The sequence below is a fragment of the Prionailurus viverrinus genome, chromosome B1 (genome assembly GCF_022837055.1).
Source record: "Prionailurus viverrinus isolate Anna chromosome B1, UM_Priviv_1.0, whole genome shotgun sequence".
In the NCBI taxonomy this organism is placed as follows: Eukaryota; Metazoa; Chordata; class Mammalia; order Carnivora; family Felidae; genus Prionailurus; species Prionailurus viverrinus.
In genome coordinates this window covers 14,695,402-14,713,647 of record NC_062564.1, presented here as the reverse complement: position 1 = coordinate 14,713,647, position 18,246 = coordinate 14,695,402, and the positions used below count along the sequence as shown (strand labels likewise).

Sequence of the window (18,246 nt, the reverse complement as noted above, 5' to 3'; positions counted from 1 at the left end):
CCCCCCCCCCCGCCACAGGCTGCTTCACGCTGCCCGAAGGCCGGGGGCGCGCGTGACTCTCGTCCGCAGTGCGAGGGGTGTGCCTCCCGCAGCCCAGGGCGCGGAAGCGGGAGGACGCCCGGGGCTGGGAGCCGCTGCTCTCGCTTTCTGGCCGTCGCGCACGTCCTCCCGGGAGGCGTCCCGTGACCGGCGCGATGAGCGCCAACGAGGACCAGGAGGTGAGTCCCCCTGGCCGGGTTCCCCTTTCCCCCGCGCTGGCGCGGTGCCTTGGCTCCGAGGGAGGGCGACTGACCTCGCGAGGCCCGGCTGCGACCCGGTTCCGGGACGAGCGCCCCCGCACGTGCCTTCGCCCCTCTGCAGCGCACAGAGCCTGGCTGGGGTGCCCCGAGTTGACCGGTGTCCTGGTGGGGGGGTTAGGGGGGTGCAGGCGCGCGGGAAGGGGAAGGGTTAGCTTCTGCCTCCGCTCCCCCCACCCCATCTCAGTTTTGCAAGCTCGGGGGGGTGGCCCCACGCCTCCTTAATAACAAGGATGAGTGTCCTTGGTTGGCGAGCCAGCGCTCTCGGCTCACCTTCAGTCCTCGAGGTTCTTGTTGTAGCGCTTGTGTACTGAGTTACATTGTTTGGAATCTGATCACTTTTAAACTTTCAAATCTATTGGCCGGTAGGGAGAGGCTTCCCTGAGTTAGTTAAATTTCTGGTGGAGGAAGATAATGACACTGGTTTCTGGCCTTATTGTTTGGTGGCATCATTTATCCACCTGGTGGTTGTCCAGTGGAAACGAAGTCTATTTTGAGCACACACGTGCCACCTGAATCGTAGGGTTTGTGCTCAGATATTCTCTCGTGAAATGCCACGTTGACGTTGAATCATATGATCAGGGAGTAACACAGGTCATCTCTAGGGGAACCTTCTCTAGCGGTGTCGTGTGTACAGATGGAAAAGAGTTGGCGGGGGGCAAAGTGAACGCCCCAGGGCTGCGCAGTGAGCTTGTGGGTAGACTCAGGACTGGAATCCGAGTCTCCCAGGTACGCAATTCACTCTTCATTTAGAATATATTTCTTGAAAGGTGGCACTTTCCATGATAGATGCGGTAGTCTCTCTGGACTGGAAGTTACCTGTAAAGGACCCCAATGTCCAACAAGCTAATTGATCTGTGAATCCCTTCGAAACCGTTCTTGCCTGGTGAGTTTCTAAGCGGAGGCATGAACAAGTTGGTACTGTGAACCATGGAGCATAAAATGTAACGTTTCTCCAAGTCTGGCCCAGGGAGCAAGGCTTAGAACCTTTGGGGTGGTTGTTAGACAATCGGAAGCCTGTACTTTGCCTGGAATTTACCGACCTGGAATTCCTGGGGGGCCCAGAGATCTCTATTTTAATAATAGAATTCCATGCTGCTTCTGCGTGACTGACTTTCACATCTTCGAAGACAGTTTTCTGCCCAGTTTTTCCGATGTCCTGTTCTCATACGCAGTGGTTCCTTTTAGCTTTTCTCCATATGTCCATTCTTTTTGTTCTTTCACTCTCCTGGAATCGTGTCTGTGCACAGATTACATTTATTTGTGTCCTGTTTTCTACGGGTAGTTCCTGTCAACTACAGCCCTTTAAGTGCCATGTACAAGACAATTAGTCTTTCATCCGCTGTTCGTTTGTTTAGGTATCTGAGACAAATTGTTCCTCCCACCCTGTAAAATTTCATGTGGTTAGATGGTTTTGCAAGGGTGTTCTGAATTCTTCTGCTACCAGCGCGATTCACTATCCCATCAAATTGTCATCCATACACTTGCTAAGCCTGCCTTCAATTTTTGTTCCCGTCCTACTCCTTAGTTAAAATATGTGAAAGGATTAAGGGCAGGAAGAGGAGTACTAGATCTGAAATAAGGTTGTTGTTTCTGATCTAATCTCAGTTGCTCTTGAATCCAGTTTGAACTCCTGTATTTGTTTTCCTGTGAAGGTAGCAAGAGGTGCCTTGCCGAAACTCATGTGGGCCTTTCCCTGATGTGCCAGCCAAGTCACCCTCTCTAGGAAAGGGTGCTTCCATTTATCTTGCTGTTCGTCCGCTTGCCAATGCTCAGGGACTTCTACTCTTTATTCCCCTGGGACCCCACGAACCGTTTCTTTAATAATCTGTTCTCAAATTTTGTCTATCTTAGTCTGTAGAATTCATGACACGCATCTTTTTGAAAAGTAAAATACATACCCAAGTGATGTCTTTCCTTGCTTCTCTTCTCGGGCGGTCATCAGTCATCACAAGTGTGATGGAGTCCTCATCCGTCAGCCCACAGTGCTCTCAGAAATATTTCCAGGCAAGGATTATTAGTGACATTTTCTCTTGCAGTCCCTTTTGCGTCTTGGGTAGATCCTTGTCAACCTGTTTCTAACCATCTTTTTTTTTTTTTTAAGTTCTTTCTGTTGTCCATTAATGTTTTTTCAAGTTTGGTATTCTGGGGGAAGGATTAAAGTAACTATTAGTATTAATATTGTGTTACTATGTTGCACATGGACTATATACCTTGTATACAAGTGTTATAAACATGGAAGGCGGCAAAAGGTAGCTAAGTTGTACACAGTGGAGTGGTCTTGAATGGAAACTAATCCATTTATACCACTAAGCAAAACTCACTTCATTCATTTTTTTTCAGATGGAACTGGAAGCATTACGTTCTATTTATGAAGGAGACGAAAGCTTCCGGGAATTGAGTCCAGTTTCATTCCAGTACAGGGTAAGACGCGGCACAGACTGGAGCCCTTGCGACTGTTCCAGAAAAGGATGAAGAAGCTAAGGGCACCTGGGTGTCTCAGTCAGTTAAGCTTCCCACTTCAGCTCAGGTCATGATCTTGCAGTTCGTGAGTTCCAGCCCCATGTCGGGCTCTCTGCTGGCAGCTCGGAGCCCGGAGCCTGTTTCGGATTCTGTGTCTCCCTCTGTCTCTTTGTCTCTCAAAAATAAATAAACATTAAAAAAACAAAATTTTTTTATAAAAGATTGAAGCTTGCTAAAAATGCTGTGTTTTTTTTTTTAATGATTTTGTATTTTGAATTTAGTGGTTTAAATTTATTACATCTTTGGGTTTTCCAAAGCATTTGAATGAAAGCTTCACACCATGACATCAGTTATTTCTAACTTTTGAAAACAATTCAGAAACTTTTTCTGAATTTTTAAAATTTTTTTATTTTTTCAAGTTTATTTATTTTGAGAGAGAGAGAGAGAGAATGAGTGGGAGAGGGCAGAGAGAGAGAGAGAGAGGGAATCCCAAGCAAGCTCCATGCTGTCAGCGCAGAGCCCCACAAGGGGCTCGAACCCACGAATCTGAGGTCATGACCTGAGCCTAGAGTTGGAGGCTTAACCAACTGTGCGAACCAGGTGCCCCCAATTCAGAAACTTTTAAAAATCAAGATAAATTTGTTTTTATTGTGACAGAATCATCAAATGTTAGAAATGGAAGAAACCTTGGAAATTATATAATTTTGCCTTCTAATCTTAAAGATAATTTTTCTCAGTCATAGCTTCCTAAGCTTTCCAAGCTGATCCTGATAAATACTAGATTTAAAATCCAGGTCTCTAATCCAAATCTAGAATTATTTTTACTACCTTATGATATAGTCAAGAAAAGTTGATGTTTTCCTAATTCCATATAATCAATATGTGTGAATATTTTTTACATTATGTGTTATGTCACTTTTTCTCTAAAAGGGAGTTTGCTTATAACTATTTTCAACATGAAACAGTAACATTATTTTTTGTAAATAAATAATGTAAAAACCACTTATCCAGATGATTATAAGTGGTAGTAATATGAGAAAGTTTTTTTGTAAAAGATTTACAGTTATTTATGTCATCATCTAAAGTAAGTTAGACGATACATACATAATTATAGACATCACAGGAAATAGATTATCTATAATTACTTTCTTTAGATATTCTCCCCTCTGCTCCACTCCTCTTGATTCCCTTTCAAGCTCAGTAATTCTTAGGCCACTCCATGGATAGGAAGACGAAAGACTTTGAATAGCCAAGGTTAACATTGGAGTTAAGTCCTAGACCTTCAATTTGAATCCGCCTGCCTGCCCAGACTTCCCCAATAACTGCCACTCTCCCCTTAGCAAACGGGAGACTGAGAATTGCCCCATCCTTTCCTAAATATCCGTATTAACAACAGCAGCTACTCGTTGAGCACAGTGTACGGAATGTAGTAGAACATGCGTGTGTCCTACAGGATGGATTTAAAGGGAATAAAAAGTGAGGTTTAGAAACCTTGTCTGTTGTGACAGTCGGAGGACGAGGGCACAGTCCTGGCCGGGTTATAGTCAGACCCCTCACTCAGTTCCTGTGCCGACTGGTTTAGTAGCCTGCTGAGCAGTTCCTCCCTTCTGGTTCTGTCCTCAGCTTCCCTCAGCACCTCCCCACTAGTCCCTTCTCAGACTACGAGTCACCTCTCTGAGACATGTAATTAGTTGCCCCAGCCCTTCTTTTAAAAAGGTTTCTCCTGCCTATAGAATAAGGATTAAATGCCTTAGCTTGACACTCAAGTCCCTTCTGTTTGCCCCACACTGCCTCTCCAGATTTTCCCAGCCACCACTGTCCATTAGCCATAGTAGCCTGTGGAACATTTCTCTGCGTTAAAAAAAATTTTTTTTAATGTTTATCTATTCTTGAGAAAGAGAGAGAGAAACAGAGTGCGAGCGAGGGAGGGGCAGAGAGAGAGACACACACAGAATCCGAAGCAAGCTCCAGGCTCTGAGCTGTCAGCACACAGGCCAACGCGGGACTCGAACTCATGACCCATGAGATCGTGACCTGAGCTGAAGTCAGACGCTTAACCGACTGAGCCACCCAGGTGCTCCTCCTGCATTTTTAATACCGTGCCCATGGACACATCATTTGCTCTTCGCCTCACCTCACATCCCTCATCCAGCCTTCTTCTCCCTTAATCCCTATCTCGGGCTCCTCTGTGATGTATTTGGGCCATGTCTCCTAGCCGTTGACTTTAAAGCCGAACTGGCCATCCCCCGTGTCTTCATACTTTGTTCCATCCCCTTAAACGTTTAATCATGATGCAGTTTGGTGAATTACCTAAACATCTGCCCCCCCTTGAAGACAGACGTGGTCTTGTCTCTATCTTTGCATCTTCCATACCTAGCGCTGCAGGAGGCATGTGGCACATTGTTTACATGCACCTTGAAAAAGGACTCAGTGCATAAAGCAAGTAATTTTCGTCACTTTTTTTTATCATCTCTGCATTTGAAACACAAGCATAAACCAAGTATGTAATCAACTTACATAGGTGAATATCAACAGAGCCCTAAGTTTGGCATAATTTCTAAGCCTCACCTTATATTGCTGTGTCTTGTGATTGAGGATGAGGGGAATAAAAATGTAGTGGTCAGAGAGAGTAAAGGTAAATCAAATAACAATTTGGGATGAAATTTTTTTAATCTGTTGCTATTGTCTAAAAATAAATATTAAAAAACCCCCAACGTATATACTAAAAGTATTACAGTGGAAATTAGCATAGCTTTGCGCAAAGGAGATGCTGATTTGTGAGTTATTCCATAGTTGTATTAGAAAATCACCATTTTGGGGCACCTAGGTGGCTTAGTTGGTTGAGTGTCCAACTCTTGATTTCAGCTCAAGTCATGATCCCAGGGTCCTGGGATCGAGCCGTGTGTGGGGCTCTGTGCTGAACATGGAGCCTGCTTGGGATTCTCTCTGTCTCTCCCTCTGCCCCTCTCCCCCACTTGTGCACATGTGCGCTCTCTCTCTCTCTTTCTTTCGCAAATAAATAAGTTAATTAATTTTTAAAAATCACCATTTTGCTGCTGCCAGCACAATGATGGTTTCAGGCAAGGATCATTAATGGATGCTAAAACCTTTGGGTGAGAAGATGTTGCGAGACAATATATTCACATGGTTTTGTAGTGTCACCCCACAGATTACTTCTTAATTACAAAACGGAAAAGATACCTTTACATTGAAGAGATTTGGAGACTATCACCTTAACCAAGTGATCAAGCTTAGTATCACCAGTGACGATTCCAGAAGATCTTATGTGCCTCCTTATGTGATGCTATGGGAATATACCACAGCACCTGCACAGTATCCTTACCAAAATATTTAATCGGACTTGGAATAGAAGAAACAATCAGTCCTGATCTGGGAACATTATACAAGAAAACTGCCCTCGGTTATTTTTGTCATGAAACATATTTAAAAGGCAGACAGGGTGGCTGGGTACTGTTCTAAATTAAAGCAGGATTTGAAATTTGGCAGCCAAATGTAATCCATGATCCTTAATGGATTACAGATTTACGGGTTGAGGAGGTGGTTCATTAAAGACACTTTAGATATGATTGGGGAACTTTTTAGATGGATTACGAATTAGATGATATTTCTGTATCAATGTTGAATTTCTTGGGTGTGATAATGGTAGTGTGGTTATAAAGGAAAACGTCCTTGTTTTTAGGATACTCTACCCAATAAATATTTCAGGACGTTTTACCATGTCTTACTTTCAAAGAGTTCAACAAAAAACAAAGGAAAACAAGCCACCCGCCTGGGGCCAGGGGTTGGTTCTGTAGTGGAAAGGAAGAAAGGGAAATGGATGGAAGCAGAGGTATTTGGTGAATAAGGTACATGTCAAGGAGCGCTCGTCATCTTATTCTAGTTTCTCTGCGAGATTAACATTTTTCCAAGTGAAAAGTAGGGGCGAGCAAAAGAAATAGAAAAGACATCTTTATTCAGGTGAAGGGGGTCAAAAGTTACAGACTTCCAGTTAGAAAAAAGTAAGTAAGGGAAATGTAACGTTCAGCATGGTGACTCTAGTTCATAGTATCGTATTATATATTTGAAGGTTGGTAAGAGAGTAGATCTTGAAAGTTCTCATCCAGCCTAAGGCATTCCTAAACCTTATCTCTTTGCCTTTTTTCTCTGAATTTTACATTTCATTTTCTGGTCTCTTGGAATTGGGCTAATGTGTATCAATTCACTTGTTCTTGATGCCTCTTATGATGTGGCAATTAGAAAACTTCAGGCGAAGATGAAGGGTTTCAGCTTGGTTTATTATTTTTGTCCATTCCCTTCCTGTCCCCCACAGTTGATGTCTGCCTTCAAAAAATTTTGATGAGACAAAAATAATGTGAGACAGTCTCGGTACTTGGGAAAAGCTGAAGGGCTGTCTGGAGAGACAGGCCGTGAACATCAAAAGTCAGACTATTCATACGGCCCTCAACTCCTCCGAGTCTTAGCCCGTACTCCTGAACTTTTCAAAATACTACATTTCTGACCTGATCGTGAGCACTGGCAATAATTCATCATTTAAAAAGTCATAGTAAATATTCTGTCTTTGTATCACTTTTTACAAGCCTAAGATTTCCCTTTTCTTCAGATAGGTGAAAATGGCGATCCCAAAGCCTTCTTAATAGAGATTTCCTGGACAGAAACATATCCCCAAACACCTCCAATTATATCTATGAACGCTTTTTTTAACAACACCATGTGAGTAGTGTTTTGTTCTCATTGTTTTTTTGTAACACTCCCCCTTACTTTTTTCTCAGCAATGTATTTCTTGTGCGTTGTAGATCATCAGCTGTAAAGCAGAGCATATTAGCCAAGTTACAGGAAGCAGTGGAAATTCATCTCGGGACCGCCATGACCTACACATTGTTTGAATATGCCAAGGACAATAAAGAGCAGTTCATGGAGAATCACCACCCCATTAATTCGACGGTGAGCTTGTGATTAGTTTGGGTCAGGTTATGTTGTTGTTGTTTTGGTTTCACTCTGCTACTAATTAATTAATCTTTACTGGTTACTGTTTTTTTTAATTGGAAGGAAATTTTGTGTTAGATTTTTTTTAACGTTTTATCTATTTTTGAGACAGAGACACAGTGCGAGAGCTGGGGAGGGGCAGAGAGAGAGAGGGAGACACAGAACCCAAAGCAGGCTCCAGGCTCTGAGCTATCGGCACGGGGCCCGACGCGGGACTCGAACTCACAAACGGCAAGATCATGACCTGTGCCAAAGTCAGCCGCTTAACCGACTGAGCTACCCAGGCACCCCGATTTTGTGTTAGATTTAAAATGAGTTACATCTGAGTTAAATAAGAATAATGAATTTTAGATTTCTTGGTATTTATTTAACTTCAAAAATGAAATTGTATCCCCTAGATCTTACCCTACATATAAGACTAGAATACCTCATGTGCCTGCCCAGATACTGTTGGGGCACCCGGGTGGCTCAGTCGGTTAAGCGTCTGACTCTTGACTTTGGCGCAGGTCATGGTCTTGCGGTTTGTGAGTTCGAGCCCCACATTAGTCTCTGCCCTGAGAGTGTAGAGTCTGCTTGAGATTATGTCTCCTTCTCCCCCTGCCCCTCCTGCATTCTCTCTCTCTTTCTCTGTCTCTCGCAAAACTGAATAAACTTAAAAAAAAAAAAAAAGAGAGAGACATTGTTGAACCATGTATTTTTTTTAATTTATTTAATGTTTTCATAAAGCTTATAGAGGATTCTTATGTAGCACTAAGATACATGTGAAATTACTTTCTTCATGAGGCAAATTTAGTTGTAGATAGTCTTGCCACAGTTCACTTTGAAGTTGGTGCAAGCTTAAAGAGACTTCATTAAGAGTATTTTAGGGGCGCCTGGGTGGCGCAGTCGGTTAAGCCTCCGACTTCAGCCAGGTCACGATCTCGCGGTCCGTGAGTTCGAGCCCCGCGTCGGGCTCTGGGCTGATGGCTCAGAGCCTGGAGCCTGTTTCCGATTCTGTGTCTCCCTCTCTCTGCCCCTCCCCCGTTCATGCTCTGTCTCTCTCTGTCCCAAAAATAAATAAACAATGAAAAAAAAAAAAAAAATTTAAGAGTATTTTAGGAAATAATCATCTTTCATGATCTTAGGCATCTACATATTAGACCCCTTTGCACCAAGTCACGTGCTTAAAGAATTTCAGCGGTCGGGGTCCGTCGAGTTTGGTGAACCAAACCGTAAGCTGTTTGACAGCAAAGGCTGCGGGTCTTCTACTTGAGCAATCCTGGCTTCCACATTCCTAACAGAACACGGAAGAACACGGAGGGCAGCTAGAGAGGCCATCGGGCAGGGCAGCAAAGCTCATGGCCTGCGGGCCAGACCATGTGGCCCAGAAAACCCTCCCTGCACCGCTTGCTACGTGATGTGACTTCTCTCGGTGGGAGGAAGGAGGCAGATGTGTTAACCTCACTAGGCTCGATTTATTCATTTGTAAAAGTGGGGATTATAACGGCATCTACCTCGTAAGATTGCAGTAAGGATCAGATGAGTACTATACGTACATCATTTACAGCAATGCTTGGCAACTAGGAAGCATTTTAAATTGTGTGGATCACACTGACTGCATGAATCCAAAATGAAATCTTTTTCTTCATTTCTTCAGAGAATCAGGATTTTCTAGGTAGGCACATGCGATTTTCCTAAAGATCTATTTAAATTTCCAAATAAAGCAAATCAATTGAATTGTGAAATTACCTTAGTATTTTAGAGCTTCAATGTGATACTGGTGTCAGATCTTCTTTCTCGGGACCTGGTTATAAAAATTGAGCTAATATTATGTAAGCCCTTCTATGTGAACTTTTGGAAGAGTGACATCAATGTGCTAATGACACCTGCCCTAATAAATGAATATTATAATACAGGGTTCTTTTACTTCATAAATCTAAAAATTGTCAACTCGTGGATGTGGCCATATTTAGTGTAATTCAGTAAGTTTTAAGGCATTGGTATAGGAATTATTTTCTTTTTCTAGATACCCATAAGCAGTATCATCTCCGTTGAAACTCCTAATACAGCCCCATCAAGTAAGAAAAAAGACAAAAAAGAACAACTTTCAAAAGCTCAGAAACGTAAGCTGGCAGATAAAACAGGTTTGTGTTTGTTTTTGTTTTTTTAATAGCACAGATAAATAGGTTGCTTTTTAATATGATATGAGTGTTTAATCAGTATATTTAGGTTTAGAAGAGAAGGTCTCGTCTCTTCATTCTTGGAGCATTTGGATCAGACACTGTCTTGGGTCACGGATATATATTGAAAATATTTACCACTAATTCACCTCCAGACATCACCACGTGAGGAGAAGGTAACTGAGCGGCAAAATAACCACAAATGAGTCTTGAGACTGAGAAACAGCAGAATAGCATAGCAAAGTGGGTCCAACTCGTACCCTTCTCCACATGTTGGGATTTTCCTATTTGCTTATCTCTATGGGAGACACGTGTAGTACTCAAATTATTTTGAACTCTAGCTTTCGTTTGAAATGAAGTTTGGTATACCATTCAGTCTTTGCACAAATAAATGGTTTAATGCTTTTGTCTGTACTCAATTCATTTTTTACAGCTACAGTAAGATTTAAGAACAGAATTCCTGTGTCTACTAAAGCAGAGTCATTTTGTATGCACCTTTAGAAGAGAGTTCTAAATTCTAGCTCATACCATCAATAATGTTTGATCTCTTTATTTAACCTGAAAGTTTGCAAATTGGTATCAGTCCGTAAACTTTTTTCTGGTCAAGAACAATGAGGACATTACCGTGGATGCATATAAACATTTGAATACAGGGGGCGCCTGGGTGGCGCAGTCGGTTAAGCGTCCGACTTCAGCCGGGTCACGATCTCGCGGCCCGTGAGTTCGAGCCCCGCGTCGGGCTCTGGGCTGATGGCTCAGAGCCTGGAGCCTGTTTCCGATTCTGTGTCTCCCTCTCTCTCTGCCCCTCCCCCGTTCATGCTCTGTCTCTCTCTGTCCCAAAAATAAATAAATGTTGAAAAAAAAAAAATTTTGAATACATATATATAAGTGTGTCCATGTGTACATATGTCTGTACGTGTGTGTGTGTGTGTGTGTGTTATTGATATAAGGTTACAAGTCGCCCTTCACTGAGAGGAACTGACCCTTGTACTTTGGTGAGGAAGTTTAAAATAATGCCCTTTCTTTTACAAAGTGATGGCAGTTTTTTGGTTGTTGATGCTCTGTTTAACATCCTGCGTGACAGAATGAAAAGATCACGACCCTGTGCTGGCCCTCAAGATACATTTTTGAAGTTGGAATGGTTTGTGAAATAAAAAATCAGGGAATCCATTATACCTAATGTCAGAACAGACTTAAAGCATGAACAACCGAAGCAGTGGATTGTTAGCTGTTGTAATCTGTTCTCTAGACTTTTAGTTAATCTCTTTTTTATTTAAGCTGTAGCGTTTCTGTTGGTTCATCACCTGTTGTTTTCATACATAATGACCTATGATCATTCCCTTTCATTAATAGTTCCCTATCTCCATCTTTTTGGTGACGTCCACCTAAAAGGGAGTATCTTTCTATAGTTATGGTATAGGAGTTTGGGACCTGGATTCTAAATAAAACTTGAATAGGACAGTCATGGCGCTACGGGTAAGTTTTAGTTACCCACATTGGTGCCCTGCCCCCATGCCCCGTATAACCAGTAAACAGTGGGATAAGATTCTTACTGACATGAAGGAGGAAAGAAGTATTAGCATCTAAAGTTGAGCTCCACTAATATTGCCTCTGTCCTATAAGAATCATGAGGCTAGTGTCTACTTCCCTGTGTAAAATTAATGTACTGGTTTTGAATGCAGATTTTGAAGATTCCATAAAATGAGATGTATATAGATATATCGAGCATACAGGAAATCAAGCCATGTTAAATTAAAACACTTTTATATTGTATTTATTAAACGATTCTTCAAGTTTAAATATTCTGTCACCAGAACGAAATCACTTTGTAAACTATAAATTCTTACATAAAGTTTGAGCTTGTTTTCAAGTGCTCCCAATAGATTAAAGGCCTGTCAGATTAAACAATGTTAGATGAAATAAGTCATATTTTCTCAGACCACAAAAGTTAATAAAGAAGTTGCCCGGGCCTCCTGTTAGTCTTGGGGCTGGACGTTTGTTTACAAGGTCTCTTGTCTTGAGCCTAGCTCCCTAGTGTGAAACACGCCCGAAGCAGCAGAGTAACACAACTCCTTACTTTAAATAAGCAGTGACCTTATAGAAAGCAAATAAAATTGTACAAGTGCATGAAACTAATAAATTGATTCGCTCCTCTTTCTGGCTTTTCCAACTCACCTCCATATTTTTTCCCCCTTAGTATCAGGTTTTGTCTTGAATGAAATGGCGTAAATGTGAAAAGGGAGTACATCGAATTGCTTTGCCAGTATCCCCGGCAGAGCCGTGCTTCCAATTCCCGGTGATGATACACTAGCTTTCTCACTTCGTAATATGTGATTTAAATTTTAATTTGTTGCATGGGATAGTATGCAAAAGCTGATTTATTCAAATGGTAATTAATTTAAAAATTACTGCTTGGTCTTGGAAGTAAAGTCCCTATTTTCTCTTCTAGATCACAAAGGACAGCTTCCCCGAGGATGGAACTGGGTTGACGTGGTGAAGGTACGTAACGCGTATAATCTAAGCCTCAGACAGTTGTTACGATTATGCCGTCAAATAATGAAACTCATATCTTCCATTCTTTCCCCCCTCCACCTTTGAATTTTACTGGGATGGCTGTTTCCTTTTTTACTTCAGCATGTAAGTATTTTCGAAATATCCTTCGCATTCTTTTCTTTCCTACACCTTCAGTTTTAGATTTTCTTTTTTTAAATAACGGAAAATGTGAAGAACTAAGTTATGAGTACGCTAAAGTATGACTTTACGTAACTACCTCTGAATAATGAATGTGCCTCACTGTGACTCTGAACTAGCAGGAGCGTGTATGGAAGCTGAAGAAACAAGTCATAGAAAGGAATGCTTTGATTTCTTAATAGAAATGAGTTTTTTGGGTTTTGGAGGGTTTGTCTGTTGTTTGTTTGTTTGTTTGTTTAGAGCAAACCCTAGATGGGGCTTCTCATCATTGTCAACAAGAATTTTCTGTTTTTCTTGTTTAAAATCATTCACTTTTCACCTTGAAGTTTTTTGCCAACTTCTCTCCATTGTTTTTCTTGAGTTATTCGTAGTTTCAAATAAAGTGATACTTAGCACAGTAAGTTAATTCTCTCTGTAGGACTTCGTGAAATGAGTTTCGCGTGACAATTAGTGCCACTGCTGCTGTGAGAAGTAATTGATATGATTCAAGAGTGGTTAAAGGTTAGGATTTTAGTGACCACCTACAAATACACGTAATGTATAAGCAGTATATTCTTAAAGTTTATGTGAAAGTCAGTCCTCTGGGCCGTGGGATACCTTTTCTATAGAAACTGTTGAAAAGAAGCTTTGTGCTTCTAGAATCTAGTACAAAAATAGTCCCTGGGAGTAGGGAACCATGAGCTGCCATTGTAACAAAGAAGCGGTATGTCTTGTCCCCTTCCGGGGCAAGAGACTGACCGTACACAAGACACCTGTATGGGAGCAGCTTCTCCAGCATCCTCTCACTTGCCCAGGCCCCTCCACCGATGCCTGCTGGGTACTGCGTGTTGTCCCAGGTGTGCTTGTAGGTACCTCACCAGCTCGGTCGTTTCCCTCTGCAGAAGGCTTCATGCCTGAGAACGAGCTGTCTCCTAACTCAGAACAGAAGTGCCTCTTTTCAGGCAGCAGATCTCCCTGGAAACTGGGAAGACAAAATTGTCCGATTAATCCAAAATTGTCCCAGAGTGGGGGATAGTACCCCTCCTTGCCTAGCTCCGGAAATTTCGTTTTTTGTTTGTTTTTCAGAGAGTCCTCATTAATATAAATTAGAATTTCAAGAAACATAAAAGAAATGAAGATTTAAATAATCCAGTCATCTTAAGAGGGAGGTTCCCGCCGAGGCATGGTTTGGACTCAGAAGCCATTAGCCCAAGTGTTGGAGAATAGTTGTTTCTCAGTGTGGTCTTTGGACCCCTGGAGGTCATAGAGGCTCTCTGGGGGTCTGCAAGGTCAAAACTATTTATATCATAACATTAAAGTGTTGTTCGTCCTTTTTCCACATTCTCTCACAAGTGGACGGTGGTATTTACCGGAGGCTGTGGGGAGTGTGATGGCGCCATCACTAATACTCTTCTGTTAGAGCACTAATAGAATGTGCGATTTTAGAGTCTTGTGTTTTCCAGAATTTTCTAAGGTAGTGAGTAGGTGTAGAATCTAAGTGTGTGTGTGCGCATTTTTACATGAAGTCAGTTTGTCCTTAATACTTGTACTGTGTTCTTGTTAGCCGTTTTCCATGATACCTGCCATACAGTAGAAGCAGATTTGCAAAAACCCAGCTGTCTTCTGTTGAGCTCAATGATAAAGAAGTTTACAAAAATGTAATACAACACTATTCTTCACATTAAGTTTTATTAGTTTTTTTAGAAAATGCAGTTTTTCGTTTAAGAAATGTTATTCAGTTATCATGCAGTGTGTTGATTGTTATTTTTTATATGAATTAAATTTATCAGTTTTAATTTCAAATGCAGTAGGTATAACCTACATTAAAAACAAGCTTTTTAAGATCCTCAAAGTGGAAAGAGGAGCTGGGGCCAGAATGTTTGAGAACTGCTACTCTTAGCAGTTTCTGCCTTTCACAGCCTCTCACATTCTCTGGGGGCCTTGGGCTTTGAGTTCAGTGGGGATTTCTTGGTGGCTGGGTCTTTATTCTGGTCAGAGTTGTGTGTGTGTCAGTCTTTGGGGACATCCCCCCTCCCCCCACACCTCGCGGCTTGCTAACTTCCTTGGATTGTTACAGAAAAGACTTGCAATTTAAGATTTGTATCACTTTTTTAAAACTGTACTTAATTTATGTGGGTTGTTTTTTTTTGCCACAGTTTTAAAAATTTTTAAAGTTTATTATTTGTGATAGAAAACAAAAATAGGAGAATATCATTCATTTTATAAATGGCACCTGTTTTGGTTCCAATTTATTTCTTGGAAAACTTTGAGGGATTCCCTCCCCCCCCCCCCCGCCCTTGATCTATTGAGGTTGTATTTTTAATGAATCCTGTTTAAAGTAGCTGAGCCTTAAGATGAAAACTAGTTAAATATGGTGAAAGCTGTAGATGGTGTCAGTTACGTGAATCTTGTTGCGTGTTGTTCTATCAACTATAAATATTTATTTCTGATGTTGAGTGGAAGTAATGAACTATCAGATAACATGATAGCTTCACCTTGTTGACTATGTCCTTTCTCTTTTTTTATAGTTAAGCAAAACTGGCTCTAAAGATGATGAATAGTGCTTGGAATTGGAGACCAAGGAAGAGCGTCCTTTAAAAAGTAAACTGGGTTCGGGTTCAAAATCCTTCGTTACTCTTTTCTGGTATTGAGGTGGCTTTTTATAAAAACAGAATTTTTTTTTTTTTGTATGTTTCTTACGTGAAGAAATGTTTTAACCTGAAAGTTCGTGAAGAGATCTGGTTGTATGAAATTATTTTCACAAACTTGCCTTAATAAAAGGTGAAATGTTACCGTTTCGTATACCTTATAAAGATGGTTGAGCTTCGTAAATGGACAAAATGGGAAATAAGTAATCAAGGTGAATTTATATGATCTTATTCTAGTGGCTATGATGTTTTTTAGAGGAGGCAGCAGCCCCTTGGAAACTCTCAGCCCGGTGGGGCAGAATGCCGAGTCCACGGTGTTTCTGCAGCATGGTCCTTACCAGTAGACTTCTCGTCTTCACAGTGTCTTTATCTCTTCTTTCTCTTAGTTACTGAAGCACAAATGGCTTTAGGGAAATTGAAATACTAGCATTTGAACGTTACACATAATATTCTTGGTAGTTTCTTCTTATTTCTCAAGGGTGCACTGCTTCCTTTTAGTAAATGAGCCTCTGTTTTACGCTTTTCTCTTGGTTTGGGTCCTGATGTTTGACCGTGAGAGTTCTCAGTGGTGTGTGGAATAGGAGAATATACAAATAAATCTGCCAAATACACTCGAAAGCATTTGACTAGAAGTGCTGGTTCCCATTTGAAACGTCTCTCTTTGCTGCATATGCCAGGACGGAAGTAAAAATGCCTTACTAGTTAATTTTTGTATTGTCGGAGACGATGGTTTTAATAAATTCCTATTTATCTGCGACTGTGTGTTTCTAGTTGTCTGGTAACTGAGGTCTTCGAAGTGGTCTTAAAGCCACATTTCAAGTCTTGTTTCCCTTCAAGTATCTACATGGAATTCTCGGCCTGAGCATCTTTATCATAAGAGACATAGAAGTCTTTCAAATGCTGTATCATAGTTCATGCTTGATTGTTTTCAAAACCCCGAATAGGGAAACTATTAGTATAGCATAAGCAGGAAGTTACTGATGTGTGTGTGTGTGTGTGTGTGTGTGTGTGATTTCCAGTGACTGCATTTGCTCCCCGGCTTTAAAACCCTGAGAACTGCTGCTGTATTGTCTGGAATGGTAGACTGTCGGTTCCTTAAGTTATACCCGTGCAGCTTGGGTCTGAGTTTTTAACGAATAATTAACTTTTAAAGATGTGTCTTCAGCATAAGAGCAGTTTGAGTTGTATCCCCGGCTTTCCCCGGGTTAATATTAGGCTCTGTTCAATCGTTTGAATTACAAAGTAAATACTGTGCAATCATGGTGAAGGAGTGTAATCTGATTTTCAAAAGCTGAATCACATTTCATATCTTGAAGTCATGTAATGGAAACAGTAAAATTCGAGACCACTGGCAAGACCACTGGAACATGCCATCTTTTGGGGGGCTTGCGTGCGTGGTTTTGGTTGTGTTGATTTGTTGGCTTCTTTTTAAAGAAACTGAAACAGCTATATCCGCCAGTGGGACGAACTGTGTTTTGCTCTGAAGACCGTGACATCGTTCAGGCTCACATTGTGGCTCCTAGATGACAAAGAATAATGCTAGTTAAATGCCAATGAACTATTTTTACTCTTTTTATATGAACTGTACAAATTTGGGGGGTGATGGTGGCAGTGGTGCCTCTAACTACCTTCTGTGAAACACTTGAACTTTCTCATCTGTATTGCCATCATCTGTTTGACACCCCAGTATATTTTCTCAAAGTCTGTTCACCTGAAACTGTATGGAATGACATAATTGATAAGCAATAAAACCTGAACTACACGCTCATTTTCCTGTGTGTTTTATTTCAAATCAATGGCGAGAGAATTGTTGATTTTACAGATTTGCACAGACTTAGGGTGTAAGATGTGCCTTCCTACCAGATACTGTTTAAAATGCTGGGTTAAGAAGACATCTTGTAATGAGCTGACAAGAAGGTAGGGAGTACCCAGAGTCCAATAAATGAAGATTGGAAGCTTGAGGTTAAGAACAGCTTTGGTTTTTACAGAGTCGGGGGGCCCAGAAGACACATGAAGTCTGGGGTCAACTCCGGGTAAAAGGGGTCACACGCACACGCACGTATGCACAGCATGCCTGAGGTGGGGACCCTGAGGGAAAGTTCCTGTCTTGAAATTTGGTTCTTTCTAGGTGGAAGGGTGAAATGTAAACATGTGCCCTCCTAATGACTTACACACGTCACCTCACACCTGGATTTCAGCCCAACTTCTTCCCTGTGTGAGCAATCTAAAAAAAAATCCCTCAACCCAGGATTTTGAAGTGGTACCAACTGGGGTGCCTAGCTGGCTTAGTCAGTAGACCATGTGACTCTTGATCTCGAGGTTGTGAGTTTGAGCCCCATGCTGGGTGAAGCGATTGCTTAAAAAAATAAAATCTTAAAGCAGAATTAGTGGTGCCTGGGTGCCTCAGTTGGTTAGGCGTCCGACTTCGGTTCAGGTCATGATCTTGGGGTTTGTGGGTTCAAGCCCCACGTTGGGCTCTGTGCTGGCAGCTGGGAGCCTGGGGCCTGCTTCGGATTCTGTGTTTCCCTGTCTCTCTGCCCCTCCCCCGCTCTCTCTCTCTCTCTCTTTCAAAAATAAATAAACATTAGAAATAAAAGGAAAAAGTGTTACCAATGGGGTAGAGCCTCTGGGCAACTGGTAGAAATGACCACAGATCGGCCCTGAAAGAACCCACCGTCCAGAGACCTCTAAAGAAGCTGCACACCTAGAGCGCTTAAAATGTACAGGCATAGTCAAAAGCCACAGTACCCGGAAACAGGATGTTGTGACAGCAGGGAATTTGAGGGAATGAGGACTTCGAGGATGTATTGATCAGACAGAGACTCTTACATGTTAAGAGGAATTAAATCAGGATTGAGAAACTATTAAGGCTCGTCAAACAGATTTGAAAAAGAGCCAAATAGAGCTTCTCGAAAAGTGAAAACAGAATTAAAGTTACAGATGAAGACTAGTACTGCTTGAAAAGTGCGCTTCGGCAAATGTGAAGTATAAATATCCTTTGGAATG

The 18,246-nt window shown here is 41.6% G+C and overlaps 1 protein-coding gene across 7 annotated transcripts; it reads left to right on the top strand.

Annotated features, from left to right (window-relative positions):
- Window positions 1-14: 14 nt before the first annotated feature.
- Window positions 15-17,008, top strand: RWDD4 (RWD domain containing 4). 7 transcript variants are annotated; one of them, XM_047856649.1, is made up of 9 exons: window positions 15-218; window positions 2,640-2,720; window positions 7,381-7,490; window positions 7,574-7,721; window positions 9,769-9,886; window positions 12,372-12,421; window positions 12,557-12,559; window positions 15,121-15,193; window positions 16,675-17,008. In XM_047856649.1, exons 1-8 carry the CDS (start codon window positions 195-197, stop codon window positions 15,151-15,153), a joined length of 567 nt encoding a protein of 188 aa, XP_047712605.1. In that variant the 5' UTR covers window positions 15-194; the 3' UTR covers window positions 15,154-15,193; window positions 16,675-17,008. The 7 variants fall into 7 exon arrangements, with proteins under 7 accessions (XP_047712605.1, XP_047712607.1, XP_047712606.1 ...); XM_047856655.1 differs by adding an exon at window positions 5,916-7,285 and having other exon boundaries at window positions 18-218; window positions 7,385-7,490; window positions 15,121-17,008; XM_047856652.1 differs by adding an exon at window positions 5,916-7,285 and having other exon boundaries at window positions 18-218; window positions 15,121-17,008.
- The last annotated feature ends 1,238 nt before the right edge of the window (window positions 17,009-18,246 follow it).